Source organism: Manacus vitellinus, unplaced genomic scaffold, assembly GCF_001715985.3.
Source record: "Manacus vitellinus isolate BGI_N305 unplaced genomic scaffold, ASM171598v3 scaffold_1_pilon, whole genome shotgun sequence".
Taxonomy (NCBI): domain Eukaryota; kingdom Metazoa; phylum Chordata; class Aves; order Passeriformes; family Pipridae; genus Manacus; species Manacus vitellinus.
The window spans coordinates 3,435,448-3,460,682 of record NW_021939396.1 but is presented as its reverse complement, the minus strand read 5'-3'; the positions used below and the strand labels follow the sequence as shown (position 1 = coordinate 3,460,682).

At 37.8% G+C, this 25,235-nt stretch overlaps 1 protein-coding gene across 4 annotated transcripts in view; it reads right to left on the bottom strand.

Annotated features, from left to right (window-relative positions):
- TRAPPC9 (trafficking protein particle complex 9) overlaps nucleotides 1-25,235 on the bottom strand; it is a 456,935-nt gene that overhangs the window by 360,420 nt on the left and 71,280 nt on the right. For all 4 annotated transcript variants that reach the window (XM_029959343.1, XM_029959344.1, XM_029959341.1 and 1 more), the window contains 2 exons: nucleotides 23,507-23,659; nucleotides 13,835-13,959 (listed from right to left, as the gene is read on the bottom strand). In XM_029959343.1, coding sequence (XP_029815203.1) covers nucleotides 13,835-13,959; nucleotides 23,507-23,659 — 278 coding nt within the window. The remainder of the gene's footprint in view (nucleotides 1-13,834; nucleotides 13,960-23,506; nucleotides 23,660-25,235) is intronic.

Below are 25,235 nucleotides of genomic sequence, written 5' to 3'. Positions count from 1 at the left end.
ATTACTCAAGTTAGAAACTGTGGAGTCAAATATGGAGCAAAATATAAGCTATAACCAAATTTGTATGACAACAACCAGGAAAGCCTTTGTTAGTCTTCCTGTCATGCCAGTTCTGGTCCCTGTTTCTCTCACTGGAAAAAAAAGTATTATAGAAATATGGAATATATTATACAGCAGACATACAGATAGCCCTCAGATATCTCTTCACCTTAAAATTCATTTAACAGTAGACTTCACTCAATCCATATTCCTTTCAATTCAGAATTCCCTAGGAAAATCTCAGCTCAGAACTCAGTGCTTTTCATGTCCAGTTTTGAAAACACACATTTGATATTCTCCACCACTCCAGGCAGCCACTCCAGATCCAAACCTCCTCCCCAAGTATAAATGCAGCAGAGAAACCTGCAGAGAATCTGAACCTGTAGTGTCTATTTTTCATTTAATTGCTTTCAAATCAAATAGAGCCCGAACAAAATCCACAGACAAACCTGTAAGGAAATGCATTTCCACTACACAGAGGATAATATGGAAAACAGTTTCAAATCTGCTGCTATTCTTTAAGATCTTCCAAATTCATAAAGCAGCAATAAAATATAAACCAGCAAGCTGGTCACGCAGAGAGGGAAGTATGAAAAATTGCAGTTTATGCTGTGTGATGAGCTAAAATTCAAGGCTTATTTAAGGGTTGGAAAAATGAAAGACTCACCATAACTCCAAACAGTAAATGTAAATGTAAAGGAATAAATTTTTAAAACATAAGAACTAAATGATCAAAATAATCTGTACCTTCCTTCAAAGGGTGGATACAGGAAAGGGGGGAAAAAAGGGGAAAAGAAAAGATTTTAGAGAAGCTGTGAAATTGTGTTGCAATGTAGCTACACACTGCTCCAGAGCCAATCCATCACATTTGTTTAGGTTAGTCCAAGGCCAACACTTCAGCCTGGCTGACAAAGTCTTAATGAAGTGTTTAGCTGTGCTGGAGACTTTAACTATTTAAATGCAAGGACGAGCAGCTCTTCAGTTTGCTGCATTCTGAATTTTTCTTCTAAACTCCTTCAAAAAAAGCTTTTCCTGCCTCAGAGACCAAGTTTACAAAGGGCATTTTCCGTAGTTTTCCGAACCTTCTAACATGAAGGATTTGGTTTCCAAAATCAAGTTCCACCTCTATAAAATCCAGGGAAAGCAAACTGAGCAGTGATCAAGCAGTTTCCTCTCTTTTCTGAGAAGGGCAGAAAAACTTTCTAACTCTTTTAAAGGCAATTAAACCTTCCTTCACCATGGAAACTGCAGTAAGTTTTTACTTTTTGGTTATTATTTGCAGGGACATGAGCCTGTTAAGAATCACAGAATCATTAAGGCTGGAAAAGACCTCCAAGATCATCAAGTCCAGCCCTTGGCCAACCACCACCACCCCCACTAAACCATATCATGAAATGCCACATCCAGCTGTTTTTTGAACAATCTGGTGACTCCACCACTTCCCTGGGCAGTCTGTTCCAATGCTTGACCACTCTTCAAGTGAAGAAGTTTTTCCTAATGTCCAGCCTGAACCTCCCCTGGTGCAACTTGACCCTGCACAGTGCAGAGAGATAACATGTCTTGTTTTGCACATATTTATGTCACAATGTCTCATTTTCAAGTGGAAACAAGGTCCCCTGTATAGAGGATATAAAGATAGAATGTCCACATACTGTGTTACCTTCTACATGGGGGACTTGTCACAAAGTGGCCCTCACAAAGGAGGTCAGGTGAGCAGAGCTGCCACTACACAATCACCGGAGGATCAGGTTGTTTGAGTTTTCTTCCTCCACAGAAATCACAGTAAAAGTTATTATTCAGTGAATTCCAGGGTTATAACTGCTCAAATTTGGGGACAAGCCTTTTCCTCAATTGACTTCTCTGAAGTTGGACAACAATCACTCTGAGGAACATCCGCTGAATTAAGTGGCACAGAACATGATAATAAAATTATTATTACTTTTATTAATTTTTCAGTTAAAAATCTAAAGATCACCATTTCAACTCCGTTCCATCTAGACTCTGAGATCATAACCCACACTCGGATACCAGGTACAAAGAACAGCGACAATTCAATCAAACCATTTTACTTCTTTTGTGGCTGAAAAATTGTCTGGGTGAAGTTATGCACTACAGTGGCATGACAGCACCACCACAAAGGAAACCCAAAAGGTCGGTTTCAAAACTGAAACATTAAAAAAAATGTTCATTATAATTCGTGAAACTTTAAAACTTTACAGAGACACAGCCTGAATAGCAAACCCAGCACTTCGGGGCCAATCATCACTGAGCTGTATGATAGTGCCAGAAAGGGAGCATCCTCCTTCCTTTGGAATTTGACATCTCTGTCCCACACAAAAGTTCAGAATAAAACTCTAAAAAAATAATTGGTCCCACATTATCTCACTTACAATAAGTAGAGAGAAAAGATACCTAGGGCAGGAGGACCTTTACTTTCTTCGAAGCCCAGTGGTGCAAATTGCAGGTGGACAAATCAGGGCTAATGGTAAAATGCACTTTTGAAAGGCACGGCTGTGCCACCATTAAAGGACCTGCTCTAAGGATGGAGAAAGTTTTCTGCCACTGAAATATTTTAATAAAATTCGATAACTTCCAAAAATGCATGTTTCAGCTCAGAGTTCTTGGCTTGCTGCTGGAACCTCAGGGGTAAACTTACTGGGATCAGATTAGATGGATCATCAGTAGGAAGTTTTCCACCAAGCCGAGTGAAGAATGAGAATTCTATGAGTTTCTCTGATCTATTCTATGAGAATAGACTGGCAGCATCTGGATAACATTCTGTCTTCTTGTATTTCAACTCATTTGGTTTCCATTTGTAGCTATTTCCCCCCCACACCACCATTCCAGCCTATGGAGCACCTTTAGTCTATATAAGTGTCTAAAAGTCTATGTAAGTGTCTGTAAGTCTATATAAGTGTCTATAAGTAGCTACCAAGCAATCAGATAAACTCAGGGAGAGGGTTTAGACTGACCACAGCACTGCACTGACCAAGTAAGAGGTAGAAAAACATATGAAGAAAACATGGAAGAATTAAAGCAAACAGACAATTGCCCACAGGCAACAACCACTGGGCAAAGGACAAAACCCAGAAATGCCTTTTGGTAAAAGGCTTGAGGTGCTGGGCAGAGAAAAAACTCACGTTGAGTTTCCCCAGCAGCGAAAAATGTAGGATTTTAGACTGTTTTTTCATGTTCCTAAAAACAGGATTGCATCACCTGTTCCTCCCCCTCATCACAGTACAGAGCACTTGGTGGTTATAGTGAGAACATTCCTGACTGCCCATCTTGTGTGATCTTGGACAAGTCATTGACTCTTTGTTCTGGACTGTCAGCTGCTGTATCAAATGGCAGCAATAGTAATAAAACTGTCTATTACTTGCATCTGCGTCGTGTCCAGCCAAAAATGAGTGGAGTTTTATGGAATTACTGAATCCTAATAAAGTCACTTGTACAGTACTTGAAATGTACTGCTCACTTTGCTGGTCATTTGATACAAAGATCTAACATAACTGAAAGTAAACTTAATAAAATTTAGACACAGTAGCTTAGCTACTGCCATGAAGCAATCTAGAAGCTTCTTTGCTCCCAAGAATCACTTTATTAAAAAAAAAATTTAATTGCTTCCTGTCATTTGTCTTTTCCTCTTTGCACACCCATTTCAGCTAAACCAATAAGATGTTTTAAGAGTCCCGGGTTTAAAATTAGCAAGTCATTCTGAGTTCTCCACTCTTACCCATCTAATTGCAGAGTATGATGTATTATCATCACTGTGCTTAATGGCTACAGACAGTTGAAGCACATCCAAGTCACTTAACAGCAATATTTATACAAATACATCATCAAACTCCAGATCTCCAAGTCAAGTGGCACAGAAAATATTCCAGGCACAAACAACATTTACCAGTGCAAAGGATCAATTTCCCCCATGTAATATTCATAGCACTTTTTATCTTCTACTACCAGAGAACATGATTTTTATTCCATTTAAACACAGTAACATTAGGGATTTAATTTACTATAAGATTACACCTACGGAAAATCAGGTCTAAATGAATCATAAAGAAAAATCTGGGAAATTACACTCTATTTGATCAACAGCCCCAAATTCTTGCATTTTCCTGTCTTCATATAAGAATTTTTTTCATGAATTCCCCTCCCACATCATCAGTCACTGCAATATACATCAAGATCAGCAGTTTAATGACATTCCCTAGAAATCAATTGCATAAAATGGCCCAAAAATATGAGTAAATTTCATGTAACACAATATTAAAACCTTCATTTATATAAGTCTCAGGGTTTTTTCCTCTTTGTCATACAAGGATCTTCCTCTTTGCTACTTTTGACAATTTTAGATAATTTTCATTTCTTGAAAATTTAATTATTTTAAACTCAATTTCGTCTTACTCAGACTAATAAAGAGTCAGCCTCTAACACTGATCAAAGATGAATTTAGCATATCATTCTCAGTACTAAACCAAGAATAAAGCCTCCATTGCAGCTTGGGATTTTATGCCTGTTTTCACTGATAGCAGTAGAAAGCCTTAAACGCATCCATAAATAAACTGGAATTCTCTTAAGCAATCCCTCTGACAAACAATCTTACTAAAAAATTGCCAACTATGACATTTAAAACCTGGTTTATCCATAAATAGCAAATGTGGAGCTCGCTGGGATGATTATCCAGTCGTTTCCCTTGGTGAAACAAGTTGGTAAAGCAGATTCTGATGTGCCCTTTCAAAAATGCCTTGGCATCAATTACAGCCATCACATTCTGCACTTCCAATTCCTTCTGAGCAAAACCAGCACACTTGACCTACTCTTTTGAAGTCCTCACAGTAATAAATTACTAAACTTCATTCTCTTTCTCACACTCCTGGGTAAGGCAGCTACTAAAAATGCCACTTTACCTAAACAGAAGATTCACAGCCTTAAAATTATATTTATTTTTTTTTAATCAAGATGGTCTTTATCTCCTTTGGCCAGTTGCCCAAAAAACAGAGCAAACCTCCAAGCATAACTATGATCTGTCTCTAAGATGTAGAAAACATTTCAAGAAAAATGTTATTTGAGAAATTAAGAAACTGGACTTGCTTGAAGATTTATTTATTCTCAAGTTGAGAGGAAAAAATTACGGTACATAGTGTTTCTCTCAGCCTTCTGTAAATCTGTTCTTCATTATTTATCAATGTACTGAGTCTCTGCAGTTAAAAGACCACAGAAAATTATTAAATTGATAACATTTACAGATTTCAAAAAAGTTCCATCAAACATTTGGCATGAAAATATTATCATATGCAGCATGTGCAATATCTAAGCAAAAATGGAACACAAGATTGAAGCCAACTTCAGCAGCAAATTTCTAGATCTTTCCATGTTGAACTTGACTGTTTCATAACGTAAGAACTAAATTTTAGTGAGCAGAACAATTGCTTCAAAGAGAGGAAAAAGAACCTAAATCACCCTTTCTTATTCACATCTTCTTCCATTTATTCAAGGCGACCAGAAGTGTAAATGTGCTGATAGCAACAACTATTAATTATCACTCATAATAAATGAACACAACTAGGATGGAGCTACTGGTGGCAAACAGTGGTAATGAAATTAAAGCCTAACCAGCTGGGTTTGGATGTGAGGGAAGGTGGTAAGGATGCAATTCCTGTTATTACATTTAGGGAGTAACGGTCCATTTCCCGTGATTTGGAGAGCACAGCTCCTCCCTCACAAACTACTCTTCCGAGGAACAATCAATTTGATCCTAAATGCCTGTTCACGAGCTGATATGGTTAAAGCCAATCACACCAGGAGGACTTTTTGAGGGAGGCCATTTGTCATTGTTTCAGGGGAAGATTTATACCAGTGATACAACATCAATATTAGGATGTAAGTCCAAGGAAATGCAATGTATGTTCACATGTAAACTTACATTTCTGACCGAATCACTCAGAAGAATTATTTCCTCCAGGTAGCAGCTTTCCAGAGCTAGAACAAAGTAGTCTCCCTTGTTCTCAGGGGCAAAACAGTAAGGGAAGAGATACAATGAGCAGTATTTATTTATGTGATTTACCTACTGTGTTATCTACTGGGCTCTGAAGTTATAAACTACGTTATGAGGAAAAGGGTGAAGAGCTCAGTACAGAGTTATAAAATAAAACCCACAAGGTGAAAAGAGAGGAAACGGAGGAAGAAAAGGGTGAATTCAGCAATGAAGGAAAGGCAAGCTGGAGAATTGCTGATGGAAGGCCCTTAGCATTGCTAAGGCACCTGTGGAACTGCACAAGTTCAATCATGGGAGAGCAAAGTTTGTTCAAGCAAGTTCTTAGAATATTGATTGTATTACAGCACATTTAAAAGGATTAAGATTTGAATATCTGCTAAAAGTGAAAATGCAGCCACGGATTTTACCAAATTTATGTGGAACAACTGACAAATGCAAAGCCACTGCACAGAATGTACAGATACTCAATTTGAGGGCCATTTTGGGGCACACTAAGTAGCAACAGAATTTGGAAAATATGAAAGAACAGTAGTTTCATAATGAAACAAAAAGCATGATTCCATCTATCCCTTGTATTCACAATTTTACTTTACAGAAAAGAATAACCCAAATCCATAAAATCATTCTTAATACACTTGCAGTTTTTCTCCAACTGTTTGGAGCAAGATATACATTGCATGGGAACTCTAATCTTAGACTGTGTAGTATTTTCTTCTCTGCATAGATCTTAAGATTTGAATAGAATTCTCTCTGGTACTGGAAGAGCAGCTGCCTTCCTCCCAGCCAATTCCACACTTCTGCTTAAGCTAAAACACTAGAAATTATCATCATGAGTCTGATAAAAATGAGCATGGTAAAATTCTATGTTTATCAATACTCAAGTGAAATGGATGAAAATACTGCACAGATCTTTGTAAGGATGAATTCTGGAAGTACATTTGGCCCTAAAGTTCTATATCCAGAATTTTTACTATAATGGAAATCTAGATATTAAATGCTTGAAAGAATCCCTAGTTACAACTAGAAAGCAAGTCTCATCCACATTTTCAGGTAAATCACTCTGGAAGAATTCTTGTGTTGCAGAGTAAGATTTTCTGTGCTTAAGAGTAAATCGGATGTTTTAAATCTTGCCTAGAGTTTTTTTCAGAAACATAGTTGAGCTCAGCGCATCCAGAACCTGATATGACCAAACATGAGTGAATCAAGAACTGGAAGAGATGCAGACCAAGTGCTGCACTATGAATAAAACAGGCAGTGCTGAAAGAAGAGGTTTATTAGCTGTAGCTTAGCACAATAATCAGTGTGCTACAGGGCTTCTGATTCAGACCTGGACAACACACTGTCATTTTAGGAACATGTACAATGAACCAGAGTCCACCTGCAGAGATGAAAAACCACTTTAAATTGGACATTCAGACCAAATCCAAAGTGTGAGCAGGGAGGTTGAGTAACAACAAAAGGCAGTTCATCAGTGTGAACTAAGTCTAACGAGTAGAGCATGTCTTCAGAGGCCTGATCAACCACACACCTAACTCTGGGCGCTGAAACATTCTCAATCTGGCAGAAGCAATCCTGAAGATTCCTGCAGCATCTCAGCTGCCAGAGGATCCACAGCACGAGCAGAGTAAATGTACACAGAGGAGAAAGAAGGAACTACAGCACCTGAAATAAAGAGTGGTCTTTGATCCACAGCCAGTGTGTGACCCACCCCCTCTGTCCTCAGCAACAGAGGAAACTGAACATGCAAGAACTTGCAAGAACAACGTTGAAGTATAATATATATATATATCTATATATATATACATATATATTATATACAGAGGTATTCTGAATTTGTGACACACAGCATGTTACATCCTGAGAGCTCCAGGCTGCAGGGGATCTCTGTCCTCTGGAAGAGGAAATGGATCATCCCATACAATCCCATTCAGACAAATATCTCAGTTTCTAACTATTCTTAAAATTTCTTACAGAGCTGATTGGACTTTCACCACCCTGTTCTAAATGTTTGCTCCAACCCTCCCTCCTCTTCAAGTTCCCCCTCAGCAAGTCTTCACACAAGCCCATCTTTACTATTTCTCCATAGTTTAGCCTTCCCCTCCTTTTTTCTCCTCACTTTCTATATATCCAACTCCCTCCTACATCAGTATTAGGATTTTTTGCTTTCTTATCTTAATGTCATTATGGACATAACCACCTACTGCTGATCACGCAAGTTCTGTTTATTGTGTTGATGTCAACTTTCATTTTTCTTGGTTCATCTTTAGACAAGAGAGATGAGGTGTGGCTTCTATAGGAGACTGTACCTGCTGCAACTACCCTTGATGAGCCATTTCTTTGGTTATAAGCAGGGTATCATCACTGGTTTTCTGAGTGACAATGAAAAAAACTCCAGAGGAAAAATTGTTTCTGACAGACAGACAGTGAATGTATCAAAACCTTTTCTATCAATACTTGACAAAATTTTTAATGTCACATAAAATGGGAAAATGGGAAAAATAGGAAGTACTTCAAGTTATAAAATGCGTTGAATTGAAATTCAGATACTACAGTGATAATACTGAATGTAAAATATCAGACAAGATTAACTAATTGAATTTATTCAAATCCAAGGGATAGTGGTATTTTTTTTTTCCCCAGCTCTATAGAATAGCTTTAGTAAAATATTTTCTTTGTGTTCTAAATTACAGTCCTCTTTAGAGCACAACAGAGTGTTCATTTCTTGATGGAACAATTCATAGAAGAGGAGAGGAAGAGGCTTGGTGAGAAATTCTGTGGAATACTCAATTATTTCTAGAACTCAAACACTTAAAGGAAGGTAAGCAATGCTGAACCAGGCAGGAAGGAAAGTTAAAAGCATTTAGACCCAGACTACTCAAAAATTGCTGGCTTTCATCCAAATCCAGATCATAATCAAATTTTGCCAGACAGGTACCCACTGCCAAAAATCCATCTTTCTCTCGTTTTTGCAGAGCCACTCTATTTTTATAATCCACTTTATCTCAAAGGAAACTGCAATTTTTGGCCAGAAAGGCAAGAAAAAAATACCTTGCTGACCTGACAAAGGTTGATGTGGCTCATGGCTCAATTTGAGCAGGCTTCAGGAAATGTGAATGGCTTTCTGGTACTCTTATCACAAACACCAATTATAAAAATTAATATATATATTATTTTGATAAAAATCAGCTTTGGAAGTCAAAGAGTTTTGCTTGGGATTTTTCATCTTCGCTTTTACCACCTTGAAAGTTATTAGGGAAACAGAGACAGAGATATAAGACTTGACGTGTTTAATACTGAAGGAGAACTCAGGGCCACAAAATTCACAAGCATAGTACTGAATTCCAAAATAGGACAGTGTGGAAGTAGAACATCTCACCTGGGTTATATGCTTGTGCTTAAGATCTCATTCCTGTATTCATATTTAGCCAACCAAAAAGAAGGAATCTAAATTTCAATTGTGCTCCATAGACTGAATGTCCACACTAACTTCAGCAGCATCCAGAATTATTTTTAAAAAAAATTTAAAAAAAATAAAAATAAAAAAAAATCCAGTTTCTTCTGTTTAAGGGATTAAACATAGAATAGACATCAGGTTTATGAGTAAAAGGAGTTTCAGCTTAAAGTATCAACAGTATAAAATTTATCCCCATGAACAGCATATTTTCATATAGAAGACCAGAGCCTGAGAACTGAACAGAAAAAAAATCCAATTAAGGCCTGTATCTCATCTTAATACACTGCTGACTACATCAGAAAAGATACATTAAAGACAGTGTATTAAATTAAATTAGCTCTATATACTGTACTTTAACACTTCCTATCATTTACTGATAGTGCAGGAACAGAGCACTTTTATGAGAGTACTTAAACCTCCCCAGTTTCTGCAGCTGAATCTCCAGAATTACAGCTCACGTTCAGTGTGCAGAGGAAAGTGCTCCTGCGCACAGAAGTTTCAAAGCAAATAAATAAGCCAGCCAAATCCATTATAAATTATAAACTAGCCCTGTCTGCCACACAACTGGCCAGTAATCGCTGCCTGTGTTTAACAGCTTAGACCAAGATTTTAAAAAACCCACAACACGCTTTCCAAGTTTTCTTCATCCAGATAAAAGACTTGTTCATTTCAGCTCTTGATTTGGTCATTTGTCCAGCTGGCATTAAGTAGCATTTCTTAATCCCAGATTTGTTCCAAAGAAACCAGGGATATTACATTGAACTGAGATACCTTGATGAGCAATTCTGCTTTTCACTTTGTGGCAAAAAGAGACTACCAATGAATTACCATCACTGTGACTGTAAGGACCAAATTTCCACGGATCAGACTGACCTCGGAGCCTCAAGTCCATAATATGTGGAATGGAGTACAAGTGTGTTTCTTCCATCACTGAGAGAACCAGAGTACACCACATCATCTCAGTTTCCAGGCATGAAAACCAGTACAGAATTCCCCAGGTTAAAAATGACACAGTGTTTGCTGGGAGATGATGACATCTGTTTAAATTTCTCACTGCAGTTTTTGCATTAAGACATAGAATGGTTGAATATTTAAACACACTGCAGCGTTACTCAAAAAGTAACAGATTCAGCCTCAAAACAGACTCTTTCACACACCAGTATAACCACAGCAATGCAGAGCATTTCATACAGATGTACCTACAAGGGGTTTAGACAAGGCTTAGCACAACTGCCCAGCAGTGAAAAGCAGAAAAGGGGATCTGAACACAACATTACGCTGTGATATTCCATTCAGCTTGAGGGTATAAGCAAGCTTTATGATGAGGTCATAAAGCAATTTTTACACTGAATTTATGAGCTCATTGTACAGTCATTTCCAGAAGCCAGGGGCTGGTTTATTAGAAGACAGCCTGCGGCAAAATTGAAAACGGAGATTGCAGAGAAGTTCGACTGCAATCCTGGCAATATCCGAGGCTGAGGCACGAAAATTGTAAGGCAAACAAGTAGGGAGGGAACATTTAAGTACGAGACTTATAAATATCTGAACAAGGACATTTCAGAATCAGCAACATGAGAAGCATTGATTTACATTCATTTTCATTTGCAGAATTTCACTTTTATTTGAAGACGAGCTTATGCACAGCAAGCAGGATTGAAAAATAACTGCTACTCCTGAATATTCACACCAGACACCTATTGCTAAATCATGAATAAATGACAGGGAGTATTTTCACCACATATACAAATTGTTTAAGACCAATCTTTTTTCTTAACTGAAAAACTCCCACTTGCTTCTTACATTAGTTCTTGTCAAACCACCCTAATTGGCATCAGTATCACAAGATAAACCTTCAAACACAGCCCAGCAATCATCCCAAAAGGCACCGTGAGGGACACAGGCAACAGCCCAAAAGTGCTGAATTGTTCTGCAGCAAGAGCGAGAAGCTGAAGGATCTTTTAAAGAGGTTGTAGGGAACTCAAAAAGATTCATAAATATCAAATATTTTGAGACTCAGGGTCAAAGGGAACCTTGGATGATCTCTCATGTACCTCTCCCAGCTCGCTTCATTTCAGATGACAATGTTCTAACTGAGCAAAAGCATTTGACAATGAACACACGTTCATAAATTCCTCAGAACACAGCCAAGAAAACTGCACCACAACACATTCCAATTGTATCTTTAAATGCTTAATTGACTGGACTGTTTACAATAACTGTCTGATTCTAAGATTTGGAATTTATCTAGCTTTTATTTTATACTACTGGTGGTTCTCACATTGCTTCCTACTAAAGAGCCCTGTCAGAACAGAGAGAAGTCACAAGTAGAAACAAACAGTATTACAGAGAAGGAATAAACAGCAGGGGAAAAGCTGGATAAACCACAGTATCACAGAATTAGTGGGTCAGGTGTAATGCAGTCACCAAACGAGACAAATGTATCTCTTCAGTTATGACAGGTATTTTTTTCTGGTCATTTGCCCACTACTCACTATGGCCATGTACACAGAGACTTAAATATGTGGATAGTCCAGTGAATCAAAAAACACTTCTAAGATCAAAACTAAATGGTTTTGAACTCCAGAGGTATTTTTTATCCAAGTAGATCAAATCACTGGTTTACAGTAGTTTAACTGGGACAAAGTTATTATTTATGAAAGTATTAATGTGGTAAACAGAAAGGGAAGCTACAGAAATGGACATTTGTTAAAATGGAATGAGCCACAATAGTAAATTACAGATAGTGATAAATCACTGTGGTTTTCTCTCTCCCATCTACAGTATACCAATCTTCTAAATATTGGAAAAATATAAATCATGTTTTTCCTATCATGGTTGTTGTCCTCAAATAAATCACCGCAATGATAATAATTTAAGTAATTAAAAATTTAATTTTGTAGACTTCCTCCAGAACTTTATTCTGTTGGTTGTTTAAATACCCAGATTTTTATTTTTGCCCTTCTATAAATCATCTCCTCTGGGTGCTGTACATCAGTCACACACACTGGGCTCAGCACTCAGATCATTCACTCACCAAAGAACCCTTGGATGATATTGGAGAGTGTATTGTCTACTGACATAATTCTGATCACCTGCACGGTCCTTCCATCACAAAATACCAATTAATTAAACCAAAATTCATTCATACCAACAGGATCCAGCATTTGCATTCCCACCACAGTGTTTTACTACACACTGTTAAAACCCAAGTTTTTGCTTTACAGCCCCCCAACATCCTTGTAGTACCATCACATGGATCACTGGAAACCTGCAATTTTTTGGTTGCCAGGACAACTGGCTGACAAGCAAAAAGTGAACCAAAAGGTGATTTTTTTTTTTCATGCATTTGCTGCAAAGTTCTGCATTTCTATATTTTTAGTCCTCTTTTGGAATAATATTCCCCTTGCTGCCATCTCTCAGAAGTGTCTGTAGGTCAGACATTCTGCACAAAGTTCTAAACTTAAACATCAATGCTGGGCATTTTACCCACTTAAATATCAGACTGTTTCCTCAGTCCTTCTGATTTACATTTAAAAACAATTAGGAAATACCTTGCTATGTCATAAAATGCAAGGAAAGGCTTTATTAATTTTTGAACATCTTTCCAGTGCTGCAATCTTGCTTTGTGTGCTGCAGAATCAAATGATGATGGATTAGCAGTGCTAATGGTCAGAGAGTAACATCTTTTAAAAATAATAGTTTTACCTGTTTATTGATCAGTAGAACTGTAAATAATCAATGTAAATAAGTATGAAGCTAAACATTTCATTGCTCAAAACAACAAGTTTACACCTTCAAGAGGTAAGAAGAGGTGAAATCTTCAAGAGAAAAGCAAAGAGGAGCTTTAGTCCGGGGCAGCTTCTCTGTAAGCACAGTGCAGCTTCCACCCACACAAGTGTCCTTTCATCCTGCTACTTTTATTTACTTTTCCTTTGACTGTCTCAACTATTCTCTTTTATTACTTACACGAACATCACTAAAAGGCCAAGAAAATGCTAAGAAACCCAAGGATTCACACAGAAGCACCTTCCTACAGAGTAAATAGCACGAGAAAGCCACATGAGATGAACTGACAAGTTCCCTGAGTACACCACACCGATAACCAGCTCTGCAATTTCCACTGCTGGCCTCATCCTTCTTCACCTCTTTTGTTTGTTTGTTCCAATAAAACAATCCAAACACAGAACACCAAGTTATGCTGAAAAAAAAACCACACACAGACAAAAAAAACTCAAAGGGAAATATTTATGAGACAAGGAAAGTTTTCTTTTTTAATCACACAACAGCCACAGCACAGTAGGATGGAAACCACAGCTTTCCTCAGTTTGATGTCATCCCCTTACCTTCACGTGACTGAAGTCACCAACTTTGCTGCTTTCCTGTGGATTCAGAGCTTTAGTCTCCACTCTTGGTTTGACAACCTGCCGGAAAGGGCTGGAGAGAGGAAGTCCAGTAACACTGATTCCATCTGGAAACAGAATAAATGGAATTACTTTGGCTTGTCTAATGCCATGTTTTGTTCCAATGAATCTACATTTGTATTATCAAAGGGAGAGAAAAGACACAGAAAGTAATATTAACATTTTAAACAAAAAAAAGGTAAACCAAAGATTATTTTGTTGGTTTTTCCCTAGAAGCCAAAAATAATCAAACAAGAATACACCAAAAATTCAGGGAAGATCACAGGAAGGGATGGCAATAGCATTTGAAATATCACAACAGAGATGTCGGAGTTACTAATATAAAATTAGTTTTAACATTTACAATATTAAAATAAAAGAAAGACACTGTGGTTTTCCATGGCAGTACCCGCTCAGCTGCTTAGGATCTTTAAACTCATTTCCGGTATGAGGATTCCTTTTTCAAGTATATATTGTGGAAAATAACAGAAAATAGAGAAGTCATGTTTCTGTACACCTGCTGATGCAAAAATAAATGAAATATTCCTCATATATAATAAAGCCAGAACTAAGGTTTACACTGAAAAAGTCAACAAAAAGCTTAAAAGGAATGGATGTCCTTAGAGGAATGTCCTCAGTTTGGTATTTACTATCAGTCTGGGTACTGGCAGATAGTAAAGTAATAAGAGACAACATAACTACTTAATAGGACCTGTTATTGCCAACAACCTTGTGTAACTTGAAGCTAAATAAAGACACAGCAGCATATTTGGGTTTCTCAATCCAACCAAGGCAACATTCTAAACACAAACCATTAAAGTGTGTGAAAATTACTGCTGAATCAAAAGCATCAGAATAATAGGAAAATCAAAATAAGGAAGCCTTAACATACATTAAAACCAGATTCACTGTTTTTTACTATTTAGATTTGCTTCCAAAGTCCAGAGAAGAGCAGAACTTTGTTGGTTTATGCTGTGCAGAGCAACTTCAATCAAAACCACCAATTAAATACAAGAAAAATCGCAGCAGACACATATAGTTAAAAATATGGGAAACACCAAATTACTACCCAAAACCCAAACATATTTCCTAAATCGCTCCTATCAAATTATATTTGCTAATGCCACATTCCAATTCCATGGCTGAACTCAGGTCTGGGCATGTTGAGGATACATTCCTCAAACGAAGAAACCAAAAGAACGAGATGGAGCATGAAATGGTTTTGCTTCATTAAGATCCAATTTCACAGGTATCCAAATAAGAAAACAAAGGCAGTGCTCCCCTATTCTTTTACTTCTAGTTTCCTTCACTAACTAGTTTTAAAATGCACCTTAGTACTGAATATCCTGTGGTATCAGTTCCTGGGGGAGAGCAGGACAGGCAGGTGAGAACAACGTGCCCACGCTATGCAGCATTACTGTGAATTTTGCATGGAATAGTAGGTTTTTTCTAACTTGCACAAGAATTAAGGCACCAAACCCCTCCTCAGCATCCTTTAAAAGCCAATTGATATTAAAGCAAACATACTTATTAATAAAGCCTAAGATTCGAGGCAATAATAATACATTGAAAAGTTCAACACAGGTTGCCAACAAAACTCATTATAAATACATTTGATTGCAGGCTTTGAAATCCAGTTCTTTTTAATGAAAATTAAAAGTTTTAATGGAGGAAAAATATTCTTTTCTTGATGAATGATTTTCACTATTTCTATATTTAGAAGAAAAATTGACACTGATTGGTGCATAAAATTGCAAATTAAAACACGAAAAGAACGAAGCATGAAAAACTGCATGGCATTACTCAGATTTTCCATTTTTATAAGGCATGAGCTTTCTTTTCTTTGAGAAAGGAATAGATAATACCTAAAAGAACATCACAGCCATACAACTAATGTTTTTTCTTAATTACTTCATCTTTTAAAACTCCAGTTTATTTTCATTTTCTATGTGGAAAAAAGAAGACAATAGTTTAAACATTTTCTCTAGGAAGAAGAAATTTTGAATCTCTAAATTGTACCTGAAAAAGGAGATTTTATAGCAAAGGAGACATTTATGCTGCTTCAGGATGAAAGGAAAGTCTAAGGTAACCACTGTAGTGATCAACCTTCTGTCTCAGTTCTGTGGCACTCACAGAACTTAATGATGGCAGAAGAAAACACTGAGCATCAATGAAACAGTTCACCAGAAGTTTTAAATTATAGATACTTGTATTTTTTGAGACTCCATAAGTTTTATTTTCTCTCATGAAGTTTAGAGATGAAGATGCTGAGTCCCCCACAGTTTTCTTTCGTTCATCCCTACTGCTAAACAGCTTGAGCAGCCTTGTACTATAAAAAGAATAATTGTCTTTCTACTCTGTCCAGAAATTTTCCTAATTTCTAGAATCCACGTTGAATATTTCCATGGTAACAGCACATGACCAACACTTTTTCCATGGTAACTGCAAAAACACAGCTTGCCTTTCCAAAATCCCAGTCACTGCTGTCACAACAGAGCAAAATCTCTTACTGGCATTTCCTCTCTCCTCTCAAATGTTAAGTAAATTGTCAATTTAACTTCATTAGCCACTTTCCCAGCACGCTGTGCAGAAGAATCCCACACAACTTCATATTTGAATGAGGGAAAGTGCATTCAGGGAGTTAAACATGTAGATCTACAACCCATTGACTAAGCACTGACGGAAGAGGTGGCAGGGGACAGCTCCTGTTCCATGGAATGCTGTGCTGTACAACAACCAGTGGCCTGATCCAGGTGACAAAATCAAAAACACTTTTCAAAAGGTGCATCACAACTACAGTGGTCTCAAACTCAGTGGCAAGGAAACATTTAAAAAGTGTTCCACTGATGCCAGGACACCAGAGAAGTTTGGATTCCAAGGCAGTCTACAGGTAACTGGCAATACAATGTCACACAAGGTGGAAAACAGCAGAAGATTTTAGGTTGAACTGCTGCTTCTTTCCAGAAGAACTTCATACAATCCAACAGCAGCACAGGGACCCCGAGGGGTGCAGGACAAGGAGGAATCACAGAATGAATTAAATTGGAAAAGGCCTCTGAGTTCATAGAGTCCAACCTATGACTGAACACCATCATGTCAACTAGACCAGAACACCAAGCGCCACATCTTTCCCTAAACACCTCCAGGGACAGTGAGTCCACCACCTCTCTGGGCAGCCCATTCCAAGGAGAGCAGGAGGGGCTGCAGGTCTAGAGCAGGGATCCCCTCCAGTAGCCCTGGAGAGACCCTGCTGGAGCAGGGATCCTCCAGCAGCCCGGGGGATATTCCCTGTGAGAGCTGTGGCTTCTTAAAGACCCTTCCAACCCAACCATTCTACGATTCTATGTCAGAGCTTTTGGAAAACACACAGCTTGATCATAACATATGAAAACTAAATGTCCCCTCAACCCATTTGTTTATTTTGTCAATCCATTGCCTGATAGAAATTTCAAAACAAGAAGTCTCTTGGTAGGCTGTACATCTCATAAGAACACTGTAACAGCTTTGAAGTGCTTTAAACATGCGGAACAACAGAAAAAAAAACAACTCGAGACAGGAGACAGACTCTGCTTGCTGAACTTGAATATGCCTTTTTTTCCTTTCTTAAAAAAAGAGAATTATATTCTGCTAAAAGTAGGCAGAGCTCTAGAAACTTGCTTTCTGCAGTGACAAAGAAGGGAGTAGCACAAGGGCAGACAGAGTTCAGGCAATGGAATCCATTTCACCCTTTATGCTATGGGTGGGCATTGAGATGCAGCTCTTCCCACGCTCAGAAACATCCTTAGGACTATGACAGGAGAGTCCACAGGTAGCAGCACCCAGGCAAAGTTACTGGGAAAGCATCAGCTCCCTGGCTCCCAGGAGCAGGGCACAGACGAAACATCCATTACCTCTGAAGACAACAATTAACAATAACAAATGCACTGTCAGTAAGGATAAGTAAGCGAACTAAAACTGGAAGTTCAATTTAGAATAAGGGTGAATGCATGAAAATGAAGTGTAAAGAAATTCATAATAAAGCCTAGAGATTATTTATGCAGACTTCATTAGATGCTAAAAGTGCCTCAGCAAGGGAACAGCATAACAGGCTGGGAGGTCTATGCCTGTATGTGCCAATAATCAATTTATCGCTCTCTGACTCGTGTTGTTAAGATTTGAGGACTGAAACACCATCTCTCTGCACATCTGTAGAGTGGTTCATACAACTGATACAGGCTGAAGTCCTATGGCACTTATATATTGTTAAAAAAACCCAGCCTGTATCAGTGAAATTATGAGACAAGATTATTCATCTAGATTAAAAGGCAGTTGGAAGAGAAGAAGGTACCTTAATCTTCTGTAAGTACTAAAGCTAAAATTCAAGAAGAATTCTGTAGGAAAAGTTCTCAAAAATTAAGAATTATTTTTGAGGTTACACAGTGATGAATTTATGGAGGACACAAAAGTGTTTGTAGTTAACAAACCAAAACAAAAGGAAAAAAAACCTCATTTACTCAAATGAACAGTACAACCAAACTGACATCTTCAAACTGCAGAGTCAAAAAAACTTCTTAGAAATGAAGTCACTTCAAAAGATTATTCTGAATTATTAAATGCTAAAAGGCAACCAAGCATAGTAATGTGGAAATGATAATACTGAAACATCTCCTAGGACTTCCATCATCACCATCATCAGCGATACCATTATCCTAATGGAGTCCTCCAGGCTACTCAGTTTCTCAGAAGACCCATCAAGAGTCATTTAAATTCCAAAGCAGGTACCTTTGAAACAGGGAAATATATTGTCTATAAGCTGTATATGTGCAGGAACATTCTGAAGTGGATAAAATCTGGCCATTTAAGCAGAAAAGGACCAAAGTGAGTATGAAACATGCAGTGGTCTTGCATAACAATATGAAAAAATATTCAAGATCGGTGTTTTTAGAAATATGCTATTATTTCTCTGCAACCTTTTTTCCCCAGAGAAAGGAAGGAGAGACCTAAGGCATAGATTTACTTCTCTCTCAACATGTAATTAATTAGTTCCTTTGATGAGTTTATGAATTTAAATACCCTCACACCTGTCTTTAGGTTCCCTATACACAGAATAAATGAACCTTAACATTTTACATAATGAAGTACTCATTGTAGATTAATTCATTAACTTTGGAAAACATTATCCCCATGTAGCAGGAGCTTTTTTAAAAGCCTGCTTCCTACTAACAAGTTACTGTGTATAAAGCAATCCAGAAAGAGCAGCTTTTGTTCTCATCCCTTTCAGCATCAGGGAAATGCTGGATTTCAGAAATTAAGGTATAATAACTGGGAAGGAGAATCCATCATGCTCATGAGTATCCTGTTGACCTCTTCAGGACACCTTAGCAGCTGACAGAGACCTTACTGCTTCAGCTCCCCAGGCCTGGCTGTACCAAGCAGACTAAGTGTTTCCTCCTTGTCTTATGCAGTGCAACAACCTCAGAATCAAATTAAATACACATACTGACCTTCCTGGCCAGAGGACAGAGGACATACATAAAAGGAACCCAGAAGCACCCAGCTGAGGGACAAGAGATCCAAAACTTCATTAGCATTTTTAGCAAACAGCTCTCCTGCATGGATCTGCTAAATCTTGGTCAACTGGCTTCAAGACACAGAGTCACAGAATCATTAAGGTTGGAAAAGATCTCCAGGATTGTCAAGTCCAACCATCAACCCAGCACCACCACCATGTTCACCACTAAACCATGTCCCCGTATTAACATGGCTTTTTTGAACACTTTCAGAGATGGTGATTCCACCACCATCCTTGGCAGCCTCTTCCAATGCTTTTCAACCCTTTCAGTGAAGAAATGTCTCCCAATATCCAATCTAAACCTCCCCTGGTACAACTTCAGCCCGTTTCCTCTCATGAATGACCCTGGCTCATTACAACCTCCTTTCAGGTAGTTTTAGGGAGCCATAAGGTCTCCCCTGAGCCTCCTCTTCTCCAGGCTAAACATGCCCAGCTCCCTCAGCAGCTCCTCAACAGACTTGTGCTCCAGAGCCTTCCCCAGCTCCACTGCCTTTCTCTGGACACACTCCAGCACTTCAATGTCTTTCTTGTAGTGAAGAACCTGATCTTCTTAATCCTAATTAACGAAGTGTCTCTAGAACACCTGCCCATCTCTTCCAAGTGCTCACAAAGTCATTAATTCCAAAAACAATAAGCCAAGGCAACTCAGGCTGTGACATGAACCCTAAAGGATGGCTTTAATGGGAAGTACATTCTTCTGTAGTATATATGGCATGTTACTGGGCTGTATTAGCACAAACCCAATTCCCAGCATGGAAACCTATCCAACCCAGACATGACTGCTAGCATCTTACAAAACTTAATGACTGGGCAATAAAATGTCAAATGAAATTCAGCATAAATAAATGGGGAAAAACAATCCTGAACTCACACGTGCAATAAGAGGCTCTCAGCATATCATTACTGTTCAGGAGCAAGATCTTGGAGCTATGATTCACAGATTCATGAATCTCTCAACTCCATGTTCAGCACCAGTCAAAAAAGTAAATGACAAACTGTGCATTACTGCGTGATTATAAGGAAAGTAATATAAAGCAAAACAAAGAGCATCATTAGGTCACTACAGAAATACATAGATCACCTTTCAAACAGTGTGTACAGCCTTCCTCAAGCATACAGAGCTGAGAGAGCTCAAAAGGCTGATGTGTGGAATAGTTTCCATAAAAGTGACAACTAAGCCATTAGGAATCTCCAGCCTGCTGTGACAATAACCTCAGGAAATGTATAAAATCATGACTGCAGGTACAGTGTTTAGAATATGCACTGTTACCTCTTTCATGCAGTACAAAAACCTGGGGGATACAAGGACACCAGTGAGTGCAAAGCTGCTAAAAAGTTAATTTAGCTATGATTCCTCTTGCCACAGCACGTTGTACAGTGCTGATGGGAAGAATGAAGAATTTCAGGAAAGAGAAACCCACTAAGGATGACTAACAGTGCCTAAAACCAGAGAAACCATATTCGGCTCTGGAAGCTCCTGAGCTATCAACAGTTGGAGTCCAAAAGCCTAAAGCAAAGCAGTGTCCATGTGCACAATGTAAAGGAAAGCAGTGTCCATGTGCACAATGTAAAGGAAAGCAGTGTCCATGTGCACAATTTCAAGGAAAGTAGTGTCTATGTGCACAATTTAAAGGAAAGCAGTGTCTATGTGCACAGTGTAAAGGAAAGCAGTGTCTATGTGCACAGTGTAAAGGAAAGCAGTGTCTATGTGCACAGTGTAAAGGAAAGCAGTGTCCATGTGCACAATTTAAAGGAAAGCAGTGTCTATGTGCACAATTTAAAGGAAAGCAGTGTCTATGTGCACAATTTAAAAGAAAGCAGTGTGTATGTGCACAATGTAAAGGAAAGCAGTGTGTACGTGCACAGCTTTCCCTGTATTCTCCCACAGGCATCTGCTGTCAGCCAGTATCACAGCCAGGATATTGGACTGGATGGCCATTGATCTGATCCTGCACAGCCACTCATGTGGTTTTGCTTCCTTTAATCTAGAAAAACATCCAACATTTTTCTTTATGAGACAGTATAGCATCAACACACTCGAATTAGATCAGCAATTTTGATTGATAACTTAGTTTACTTTCCAATTGGATAAGTGTATCATCAGAAGCATCAGTAATCTATCCCTTCTGTACTATGTCCTGATTACAAACAGTGTAAAAGGAAACAATTTCAGCAGCAAATGAAAAGAGATGAAAGTAACAGATGCCCTGCTAAGGGTATTACTTTTAAGAGACAAAAGTATTTTGATCATCATTGTAAATGTGGTTGGTCTTCAAAAGAAAAAGGTACCACAGCTACCTTATGATTAAAAGTCATGTCATAGTTGCCATTGATTTTTCTGGCTCTTTACTGTTTTTCACATCAGGCTCCTACCCACCTCTATAGAAAGTATAGCATTTGTGATGTTAAAAGCAATATATAAAAAATAAAGTAGCAGTTAAATTGTCAATATACTTAGCATCTGTAATAACACTTCCAAAGCACACAGAGCACAGAGCACCCACAGACACCAAAGTTCTAACAAAACACTGACGGATTCTACTCCTTTATCATCACTGAACGAGGAAAGGCTGAATTGCTTCCAGGCTTCAGTTACACAGCCTTTCAGAGAAGCAGGAGGCAGAAATAATAAGGTAAAAATGTTCAGAGATTTTGTTCATATATGGTCTCGTAAGAGCTGGATACAGGCAAACAACAGGGGCCCAAATGCATATCCCAAATCCCAAATCCCACAACTGCTCAGTGTAAATACAAGAAGAGTGTTATCTCCTCCTCCTCCAGCATTTGTCTGTATGTAATTTCTTCTGAAAAACTGCTGGGCAAGTGCAGCTCCAGAGGTTTTTAGAGACTGGACAAATGAAGGACATATTAAATACATATATGTATGTATGTATATATATGTGTGTGTATACATATATATATATGTATAAAGCTTTTATGGAAGGGCATTTCCTGTCAAGGGGTTTTTCTCAAAGCCTCATTTCCTTGGCCCCTCTCTTTTCACAATATCAGGGTGTGCTCTTCCTCCACTATCAGCTTTTTCAAAAGGTTTTAAAGTAAACCTTAGTGTAGCAACACTGTGCGGTTTGTGCAGCTAAGTCCTAAAATATTTTTAGGATTTTTTTTATTTTACAGCAGGGAGGTTTCAAAAACAAAGAAGCCTTTTAATCATTACTAGCAATTAATATAATTTCTGTCTAAATGCATCTGCAGGATAACTCACAGAAATCAGTCCTATTCAACCTGAATAAGCTCTGCATGTAATTATGTTGATTTTTCCTATACTGAAAAAATTTATTTTTTTAAGATCACTTATAATGGTAATACATACCTGCAATTGGATCCTGGGAAAAAATCCAAATACTAATGATAATTTTTTTTTTTTAAATATAGGAATATCTTGTTTTGTCAAGTTAATTTAATCAGTGTAAATATATCAGGCAATTGAAAAAATACAGAGTAGAACAATTACTTCAGTGAGGCAGTGCATATATCATAAAAAGGAAATCCTTATTACAAGTATCTGGTAATTGTAATTTCAAATAACTCTAATACAAGCAAACACTGAGGCTTTTTTTTTTATTCAAAATAAGTTTAAGCATATGAGACTTTCTCTACAGTACAAATATTAGAGGGATTATGCCCTACACTTCAGCATGTCACTTCTGACAAAACCACATTCAGAAACAACCAAGAATTCTTCAAATTCTGGATAACTAAATAATCAACCCACTGTTATTTCTCTTTAAAGCCCACTAATATTTGTAAATTATTTTTCTTTGTCTTCACGAGGCAAGGATACAAAGAGACATCAAAAACTCTCTGTCAAGAAAGATTTAAAAAGATAGCAGGGCAAGGCCTCGTGGTGGGAAAGTCAGGTCAGACTGTGATGCCCAGAGCTGTCACAAAAATTCCCTCTTCAATCCCTACAGCTCAGCAAAGGGTTGTCTTTGCATTACAAGACACAAATGTACAAACACACAGCACCGAAGGCACAGCAATCAGAGAAGTGTTTCCCAGAAGTACAAAACACCATCCTAAACAAGGAGAAATTAAAAACTCACCATCACTGAGATCTTGCAGAAGGTTTTCTTGGCATGAAAAGTCCAGCTTCACTTTAATGTTTACAGTGAATGTTGCAATCTTTCCAGGTTTCAGAGGGAACTGGGAGAGGGTATCTTCTAGATTCCAACTCAGGAACTCCCCATACAGCTTTTCTGCATCAAAATAAGGAAATATTTCATGAACATAACCCCTCCATTAAGGAAGTTTCAGTTTAGAACTGTTGTAAAGAGTATTAATGTTGTCACGTTCTGCTTAAAATATTCAGAATGAAAGTATTAAAAATTAATGTAACACTAGAAAGACAGAGAAGTTACTGGGTACTGACATTGAAGTGGAAGCACGTAGATCACAAAGCTCAAAACATGAATTTGAGTGAAGATCACTACCAGAATAAAAACATTGCACAATAGGCACCATTAAATATACACTTCAAATGCAGCCTGAAGGGGTGCTAAAAGTTCATGTAGTTTTGAATCATACAGACTTGGACCCAGGAAGTGTCACATCAGTGCAGAGAACATTTCATCGAAATATTACACCAAACTAAATCAGTTAAATTTTTGAAGCACCTGTAACATCATTATTTAGTTACTTATTGAGCAATGGAGAGGTTTAAAAAGCCTATTTGTTTTAATTTTTTTTTATAAAGTCCTTTCTTAAAGCTGAGAAGTATAAAGTACACAAGACCCAAACATGAAGGTGCTGCCAGACAGGATTAACCTGTTTTAAAAGATATTTGTTTAAGGAATTATTTATCACTGGTCTATATCAGATGGAGCATCTGTAATTATCAGCTCCTCTCTCCTAAGCCCGACATAATATGAGGAAAAAAACCCCAATATTTACTGTTCATCAATACTGGGTGGGGGCTTCTGTTCTGGCCAGGGTCAACTACCCCATCCATAAATTCATTAATATTTGCAAGACCATACAACGCTAAACACTACAAAAAGAAGTCTATTAATACATAAAATAAGCATGATGGTTTGACTGGGAGAATCCTAAAACTATATTTATTAATTTATTGCAGCAAAGCATACTATCTGCAATGTACACTGGAGAATTCTTCTAAAGGTTCAATTAAACACCATTTGAGCACAGCTTTGCAAAACAGGGACCACTGAAAGTCACACAGTTCATTTCTGCTTCATCCCAGGCTACTGGATTTAAGGGCACATAGATCTGAGGCATCTCAGAACCTTTCCAAAACCATCACTTAAGATCCATGTCTGAGAAAACAGGGTGGGCAGACTGCCCAAACAACTACAACCTAGAACAAAGAATCTCTCAAAAAAAGAAATCAGAATTCCAAATTATGTTGATTTGCTCAGAAACAACTGTCCCCCTTCTAGGGAAGGAGGAAAAAAAAAGAGAATATTTTTTCATTAACTACCTAAACAACAACAGCCTTGCCTGAAATATATTTTTCTCACAGACCATCAAGTGTTGTCTTGTGCCTTTTCACATCAAATCAATAGTACAGACTTCTTTATAAGGACAAAGATGAGGTAAAAATAAAAAATCCTAATAATTGTGTCCCTAAAGTCACCTCCATCTCATCTAATGATTTAGTTGTAACGATATCATTGTTCTGATTTTCTTCTATTTTCAAGAAAAAAAGGGGGCTTAGTAAGTACAATAATCTCTACACCCTTTTCCTGACAAGTAGAAAACCAATATACTGAAGGAATGTTTTCCCCCAGCATGAAAAATGAAGGACATATCCCA